A 9,069-nucleotide genomic window follows, 5' to 3' on the forward strand; every position below is an offset into this window, starting at 1 on the left:
TTTACAAAATATAATTACTCTGTAAATCTGCCATAAAAATTTCTAAGCAATACAAAATCTCTGCTTACCTCATTGTGAACTAGTAACAGTTTACAGACTGGTTCCATCTATGGATCACACTTTGAGAAACACTGTTTTAAGAGAGAGAGAAAAAGAGTGTGTATGTGTGCGCGCACATGCACACTTGTGTACTCTCACACATTTGGGTGTATTGGGTACATTCAAATTATAGTGTATAACATAGGTTATATAACTGCCTTATATGATAGCTAAATGCATTTGGTGAGCTCTTTGGTAAAAGTGGGGCTTCTCTGATAGCTCAATTGGTAAAGAATCCATCTGCAATGCAGGAGACCCCAGTTTAATTCCTGGGTCAGGAAGATCCGCTGGAAAGGGATAGGCTGCCCACTCCAGTATTCTTGGGCTTCCCTTGTGACTCAACTGGTAAAGAATCTGCCTGCAAAGCAGGAGACCTGGATTCGATCCCTGGGTTGGGAAGATCCCCTGGAGAAGGGAAAGGCTACCCACTCTAGTATTCTGGCCTGGAGAATTCCATAGACTATATAGTCCATGGGGTCACAAAGAGTCGGACACGACTGAGCAACCTTCACTTTCACTTTTTTTTTTCCTTTGGTAAAAGTGGAGTTTTTCTGGATGTGGCATTAAATGCTTAAATTGTAAGCAAATACAAATGGTACATACTTGAATACAGTTGTCTGTTTCAGAATACAGTTGTCCGGGAGTACTTCTGATGGATAAAGTAGAAAGTGTTTTGTATCATGAAATGAAGTCACCTCCTCTCTGATTCACACTCAGGTTTAAATGGGCACAGATACTTTAGATAGGAAATGTTCTATGCAAAGTGTGTGTACAAATGAGACAGCACTGAGCAGTAGGAAATGTTGCTGTCATGTGAAGCATTAGATAAGCCCTTTGTTACTATCATACCTTCTTTGCCTCAGAGAACAGTTAATTATGGGACTGGTCTTTGGTCCTAGTGATTGACAGCCATTTTCTTAATGTTTACCAAGTTGGGGGGAAGTGTTTCCTATAAGTAACTCCACATTCTTTATGAGCGTTAACAAATTCTCAGGCTGATTCTGACTTGATGGATTGCAGTTGTCTTCGTCCTTTGCTGGAGACGGAGGCACATGAAGGCAGCCACCCGGAATGGGACTTGTATGCCAGGCTCTGTGTCCACCTGCATGTCTAGCCTTTTTCCACAAAGCCGTAGAAGGAAGTTTTATTATGGTTGGCCTTATCCCTTTAGGATGAGACTCCTACTTTAAAATGATAATGAGGTGTAGGAGAAGTTGTTCAGCCCTTTGAAGACCAGGCTTTATTCCTGTGCGGGACAACCCACTTTCTGGCAGAGTGCCCAAGACAGCGTAAATGCGGGATGAGTTAAAGGATTGAAGGAGGTCATTCAGTAAAAGGCAAGTCACCTTTAGAAAAAAAATTCTGGGTAACTGCAAAGCACTTTCTTGTATGTGACATCATCAAAAAGAGTGAGTGGCCTTGAGAAGAGCATTAACACGCTCCTCTGGGTAAGCATTGTAGAGAGGGAAGGGAGCAAGCCACGGGCCTAGCTTGATTAGAAGCACGTCTCTGTGTCTGAAAAATGACACAAGGACAGCTTTCTTGGTTAAATGGTTATAAAGTGGGGTCTGTGAGACCCAGACCGGTGGACTTGTGATTGCTTGGTTTAGATGCTGAAGTTCTGAGAGGAAGAGCTAGCCGCTCTCCAGAAAGCGCAGGCATTTGGTGGTGTCTTCAATCAGGAGAGAGCACATGAGGAGGCTGCCATGTCAGGCAAGGTGGGCAGCAGTTAAAATCCATTCCCCAGTGCTCAGGGTCTGAGATAGGAGGTCGTTGTCTCTTTGAAATCGCTGCAGGAATCACAGTAGGTATTTTAAGAAATGAATCCAGTACCCAAACAGCAATACTTGGAATCACAGCAAATTTCTTTTAAATTAGTCCAGTTGCACTCAGGTATGACAGCCTATGATGAAACTGAGCCACGGAAAAACCTGGGTTGGGAAATCCTCCACTTGATTCTTGACAGAAAAGCGATGGCAGCTCTATCACTGTGGTCATTTAATACAGCCTAAGCCCTTCACCATATGTCACCAAACAGTAAGAAAGGCTCTGCGTGTGATGGGGAAGAAAGCAGTGTTTTGAAAGCACATGCAATTCTACCAAAACTGTACATGTTCCCCTTTTTCCAACTGTGTTCTTTTCATCATTCCAGGTGTGTTCAAGCTGTAACCTATGACACCTTTACCTGTTTAGGTCATAGCATTGTCAGTGTTTTTTTGGGTTTTAAAAATAGATCTGTTGGAGGGAGGGAAGTTGAACCTGCTTGGTAACAGGGTAGGTAGGCACAGGCACACAAGCGAGAAGTCAAAATCACGGTTTCCATGGTAATGTTTAACTTGTCTGTGTCGTACACATTTCTCAAGAAATACATTCAACAGACTACCCAGTGATAAAAATTGCTCCACCGCCCCACAAATGTAGATTTCCCAATGAATTCCTCTGTTGTAACCAGCCCTGGGCTGGGAACTCATGTCCTGAGTCCTGACCTCTGAAATGGGCATCTTTTTTGAAAACGGGAGGGGGGCGGAGAGGAATTCGTTTCTGTGGGGTTGATTCCATCTCCTTCCTTTCTCCTGGGCAGATATATGTTGGGGAAAGGAGGAAAACGGAAGTTTGACGAGCATGAAGATGGGCTGGAAGGCAAAATCGTGTCCCCGTCAGACGGTCCGTCCAAGGTGTCTTACACCTTACAGCGCCAGACTATCTTCAACATTTCCCTTATGAAGCTCTACAACCACAGGCCCCTCACCGAGCCCAGCCTACAAAAGACCGTGCTCATCAACAACATGTTGCGGCGCATCCAGGAGGAGCTGAAGCAGGAGGGCAGCCTGCGGCCCGCGTTCCCCGCCTCCTCGCCGCCCGCCGCGGCCGCCGACCCGCTGGGCTCCAGCTCCCGGGAGGCGCCGCCCGCCTTCAGCCAGCCCGCTCCCGCGCCCTGCGAGCTGGGCGGCGCCACGGCCCTGGAGGCCTGCCTCACCCCCGCCTCGCTGCTCGAGGACGACGACCCGGACACGTTTTGCACTTCCTCGCCGGCCGCCCCCGCCAGACTCGCGCCTCCCGCCCTCCTCCCGCCGGAAAAGGACAGCTTCTCCTCCGCCCTGGACGAGATCGAGGAGCTCTGTCCCACATCTACCTCCACTGAGGCCGCGGAGGCCGACGGCCTGAAAGGGGACTCCTCCTCCGGCGGGCCCGGCGCGCCTCAGAGACCCGAGGGCCTGCAGGACGGCGGCCGGCCCGAGGACCCGAAACTGATGGACTCCCTGCCTGGCAACTTTGAGATCACCGCGTCCACGGGCTTCCTCACAGACTTGACCCTGGACGACATCCTGTTCGCCGACATTGACACGTCCATGTACGACTTCGACCCCTGCACGTCCGCGTCGGGGACCGCCTCCAAGATGTCCCCCGTGTCGGCAGACGATCTCCTCAAGACGCTGGCCCCCTACAGCAGCCAGCCCGTCGCCCCGAGCCAGCCTTTCAAGATGGACCTCACCGAGCTGGACCACATCATGGAGGTGCTGGTCGGGTCCTGAGCCCCAGGGCCCCCGCACCTGCTGCCCACCCCCCGCACCCCGACAGCTCTCCACACTGTGCATGCACCCTTGCTTGCCTTTTTCTGAGAAGAACATTCTACAAAAGGATCACACTAGTTTTTGCTTTGAGCAGAGTTGGAGTGCCTTCATCCAAGTATGACCACTTTTAATACGCTTTTTTTGAGTGGTTCCTCAGAGACCTACTACCCGGGAATAAGAAAGAATACATTTGAAGACGATGTGGCTGTGTTGAATGACAAAAACAGTTCAAGTGAAGCACAAGGAATAAGTTGGGAAAGCTGTAAATTGCATGTGCATATTTGTCTATTTTTTCTATAAGTTTTATTGCAAGAGGTAAAAAAAAAAGAATATATATATATATTATTTAGATAATCTCAGTACCTTTTCTGGCATTTTCGCCCTGTATAGGTTGACTTGGCAATTCAGCCTTTTTAGAGGCATTAACTACTCCTCGTAAGTGTTGCATTTACATGGCTGTTTAGAAACTGCTGCCCAAATTTATTTTATATTTTTGTACAGATTCTGCAGTTTATGATATTGTTTTTCTAAAAACAAATGCTGTTTATACATATGAGATAGCTATTTTGATAGGATTTGCTCACATAGTTCCTGCAAACTTCAGATGTACAAGTTGCACTTGTACTTTTATAGAGTTGTAATGTTTTATATGTGTTTGGTGCAAAGAGAAAATTGGATCAAATCAATCCGCAATTGATGTCCCCAGATGCGCGTGCGCGCGCACGCACACACACATACACACACACACACACACACACACATACACACATACACACACACACACACATACACACACACACACACACACACACAGCGCTTTAAAAAGGGCCAGGAGATATCACACCCAAATTTCATGAGCACTGACCCCCTGGCATGAACACCCGCCAGCACTGTGACTTCCAAAGCCAGAGCCACATGTGCTCATCCAGCTTGCATTAAGCAGTTGGCGGGAGGCAGCCTTGGAGCTCCGGGTTTACATGATGGTTCTCTTTCGCTCGCTCTCTGAAGGGGAAGGCTACCAACTACTCTATTTATGCCAAGTCTGGGCTTTTCATTGTTTTTATTTTTTTTTTAAAACAAAACCCCAGATCTTTCCCTTTTTGGCATAATTTTTATGAAGACCTGAAATTTTACACGTGAACAGAATTTTATGAAAAGCAACCAACCTCTTCATGGAACTAAACCCTATTGCAATGTGTAGGGCTCACCAAGAAGGAACTCTTCCCCCGGAAGGCATCCATCATGTTGCTCAGTTGTCTTTTCTGGCTTCCCTTCCCTAGAGCTTTCACTCCTCTGTTGCTAAGTGCTGAAAATGGCATCTTCATGATCACCACAGTGAGCCTGACTCTCCTCGGCCCAGCCTGGGATGCACTCATGTGACACCCATGGCTCTTGAACCTGGAGTTGGCCCCATTACATCACGGCCTCTGATCTGGTTGCTTTCTCAAATCAACTGCTTTAACTTCACTTTACAAGGCTGTTTTACCCAAATACACAGACAGGACTTTCTATGCATGTCCCCACCCCCCACCCCACTTTCCATCCTCTCTCTGCCAGGAGAACTAGCTTTTATTCCTAGCGATGTACTTTTAATTTTAAAATGTTTGCAATGTATCATGCTTGTTGCCGAAATTGTTTATGGCCTTTCTGTTTCAGTTTTTTCTTTTCTTCCAATGGTACTTTAGCTGGTTATAACCTATATTGTTGAAACGCAGATGGCTTCTTTAGGAATAACTTTTATATTTATTTAAGAATTTTTAAATTATGGGATTTGTGTTGTTGTCGTTGTCTTTGTTGTTGGTCATTTGTCAATATTCAGTCACCAATTCTGCTCACTTCTTGCCATGGATAAAATTGAGTCTTTCTGGCCAATTAAAAAAAGACAGCTTTATAAAATGGCACTTTAAACAAGCCATAGATAGTTTTATTTTTATAATGCACATGGCAAAGCAAATACATTTGTGATGAAGGAACTGCTCATCTAAGCAAAAGATTCGTGTATGATATGATTAAATCTTTCTGCATTCTGATTTACTCCCCCCCAACCCCAGCCCCCACCACCCACCTAAATGTGTTTTTAAAGGCTAATTATCAGCTCATTCAAGCAGCGAGAAACCGATCAAATTGCACTGTTCTCCTGTAAGCACCCTCCACCAGACACCTCTTAGTACTACAGATGTGTCATTCCCTATAATAGGACCAGGGACCATATAGTTAAGGTGAGGGTTTTTGTAGATGCTTCCAGTGTCACTGTGCCTGTCCATTTGAAGGGCTTCCTTTTCCTGTAGAGAACAAGACCGCCCAGATGCCATGCTTCTGCTAGCTGGAGGACCCGGCAAACCCTCCACATACTGCACACATACACATATGTGTCCATGCACAATAGTGTTGATTATCCTGGACAATAACAGGGTAAGGCGGCTGATTTGCCATTGTTAAAAACTGATTGATAGTAACTTAGAACAACTGTACTTTGGTTGGATTAGCAAATCATGTGTTTAAACAAGTCCCATATGTTGGGCAGCAGTTCAAATAAGCACTGCAGAATGTTGCCCACACGTGGTTCTCCCACTCTCCCGCATTGGTAAGGCTGGGCTTCAGGATCAAAACAAAAACCTCCAACAGCAGCACGCAAGTGCTTTTTAACTCTGGACACCCTTGCCGTGAATTCTTGGTATTCAAGATCTAATGAGGAAGAACATGGGAAGTTAGTGGCCCTTTTTCGAAAGAACAAAACCACCAAGTGTTCCAGTTATCTTTGTGTCTTATTTTGACAAAGCGATGTCTCAACAGGGAAGAACGTGAGCCTGTGTGTGATCTCCGAGCCCCAGTTCGAGTGTGGGACGTGCATCCACATGCCACCCGGCGGCAGTGCCTTCCCCCTCCTGAAGGACACCATGTGGGTTTCAGAGTCAGGCAGGCAGTGTGAGGTGCCTTTACGAGAGCGACATGCTGGGTGGGGCTGGGAGAGGACAATTATTGACAGTGATGTGCAATGAAGTGACAAGATGAGAGCAGAATAATAAGAGCTTTGAATTTGAAGTGATTTTTTTCATAAGTTATTTATTCCTTTTTTTTTTTCTGTGTAAATATATTTATTTCACTGTGGAGCTCTAACAACATCTGGATGGTAACATGTGCAGAATGTAAGTAGGAATGTATTCTCCTGTAGGAATGTCAATCTGTTCTAGAAGGGGGTCTGAGCCAGACCCCTGGGTCTTCTCATCGTATGCACAGTCCACATTCATTTTTACTCTCTCCTCTAAAATATGGGTCTATTTGAAATATGCAAAAGGTATGGATGAGGAATGTTTTAATACCTCCAAATTTTTAAGAAAATCAAGCATCAAAGGTTTGATATTTTTAAACTTTTTTTAGTCGCACTTTCTCTCTATGACAGAAGGGGCAACCACACCACTGACACCCTCGTTCACACCAAAGGGTGAGAACTAGCCAAGCCACCTCCACCAGAGGAGTGTCTTTCTCAATTGTGCTGTTTATTGCCATAGCCCCTCAGAGTGTCCGAACTGCCCTGAGATCAATCAAGGAAAATTTCTTAAATAAATAAACTCCAAAGAGCCAAAGTGTCAACTTACGGATCATTTTTAAAGCTTAAATGTATTAACCACCCTTGGTGGTAAATAATGAATTATGAATCTGCAGGGCAGCCTTCTCAGATAACAGATGTTAAAAAAAAAAAACCAACCAGAGAGAGAGACTCTACTTTGTGCAGCGATTGTTATTCTCTATATAAATTGTCTTAATTTCAAAATCTTGCTGTTACAAATTGGACCTTTATACACTTTCTGAAAAGAATTGAAAAGAGCATATTTAACCTTTTCTGGCTGTAAATGGTTAACTTCCTGTAACTGCCAGTGGCAGTGAGGTGTGTGCGTCCTGCTTATGTACAATTGTTTTCAGGGCTTCTGAGAATGAGTCTAAATGGTTCTTGAAAATTAACCAGGATCAAGTACTATTGCAAACAAAGCCAATAAAAATTGTGGATGTCTTTTGGGGATAACAAATTTGGAAGAGAAGTGTGGTCCGTACAACTAAGATTTGGAAACGATGTACATAGCAACATGTTTGGTGCATGGTTTTTGAGGAGGGCTTTTGTCAAAAAGGAGGTGTAACCTTTCCCCACAGACCTGAGAGCTGTGCCTTTTCTATGCAATATTACAGACATTACATCAGAACCCAGATGGTTGTATTCACATGTAGGTTTGGGCTGTAATCTGAACAATTGGACAGATTAAATGTACATGGAAATGAGCAGTCTTACTTTTGTAGTTTTATATTATACAATAAACAGTTAAAAGATGAGAGAGATGTGTTTGCAATTTCCTTCTGCCTGGAGTACAACCAGCTCATATGTCACCGTCTGCCCGTGTCAGGGAACAGTGCCCCCACCCCCACCCCCCACTGCTTCCACTGAAGTTGGTACTATCACCCTCTCCCTCCATCTCCATCTCAGAAGCACTTTTCTCTGTTGGTTCTCCCCCTGCCTCTTGGGTGCTTCTCAAACCTTCTCCAACTCTTTCTAAACATTGGGTTTTTCCCAGGGTTCAGTTGGTGACCAGCTCTTTGCTGAGCCTCTATTCTGCTTGTTTTACCAAGGGTTCCTAATCCATCCAGGACTCTGAAAACTTATTTCCAGCTCCTGCCTCTCTCTCAGCTTCCCTGGTGGCTCAGAAGTAAAAAAAAAAAATATGCCTGCAATGCAGGAGACCTGAGTTCGATCCCTTGGTCGGGGAAGTCCCTGAAAAAGGGAATGGCTATCCATTCCTGTATTCTTGCCTGGAGAATTCTGTGAACAGGGGAGCCTGATGGGCTATAGTCCATGGGATCGCAAAAAAATTAGACAGGACTGAGTGACTAACACTTTTTCACCTCTCTCCCAAGCTCTGGATTTCAGCCAAGCGTTGCCATCTCATACTCAGTGCATCTAAAACAGCCTCATTTCCCCAACAGGGCTGGTCCTTCGTCTTTGGGCCTCTGCTTGGCCTCATCACGCTTCTCCCAGGTGTATTCCAGCAACTTCCTTTCTGAACCTACTACAGCTTCTGCTTCTCCAGCTCAAGCCACCTTCCCCCCTCACCTCCAATTATTGCACCTGCTTCCTAGCTGCTCTTCACCGCCATTGGATCGTTTCTCTAACACCCTTGTTGCCAGGTCTGGCGTTCCAAAGCACAAATGGTTCACAAATTTGTTGCACATCCTCTGGCAGCATCACCCCCCATTTAGTCCATCTCCCCTCTGGCCCCCTCCCAGTCCTCCATAGGGTCATGGGGGAGACCCAGTGCCATCTCCTTGGCAGCTGGGCCATCTTGGAGGGAGTCATGGGATCCCAGCCTCATCTGCTCTGGGTAGTTTTGGGCCACTCTTGCCAGCTGGTGAG

The 9,069-nt window shown here is 45.7% G+C and overlaps 1 protein-coding gene across 6 annotated transcripts in view; it reads left to right on the plus strand.

Moving 5' to 3' along the window:
- SERTAD2 (SERTA domain containing 2) overlaps positions 1–7,994 on the plus strand; it is a 109,177-nt gene extending 101,183 nt beyond the window's left edge. For all 6 annotated transcript variants that reach the window (XM_081588320.1, XM_081588322.1, XM_081588324.1 and 3 more), the window contains one exon: positions 2,681–7,994. In XM_081588320.1, the coding sequence (XP_081444446.1) occupies positions 2,681–3,632 (952 nt within the window). In that variant the 3' untranslated portion in view covers positions 3,633–7,994. The remainder of the gene's footprint in view (positions 1–2,680) is intronic.
- The last annotated feature ends 1,075 nt before the right edge of the window (positions 7,995–9,069 follow it).

The sequence above is a fragment of the Giraffa tippelskirchi genome, chromosome 4 (genome assembly GCF_054371585.1).
Source record: "Giraffa tippelskirchi isolate mGirTip1 chromosome 4, T2T-mGirTip1v1.2.pri, whole genome shotgun sequence".
Classification (NCBI taxonomy): domain Eukaryota; kingdom Metazoa; phylum Chordata; class Mammalia; order Artiodactyla; family Giraffidae; genus Giraffa; species Giraffa tippelskirchi.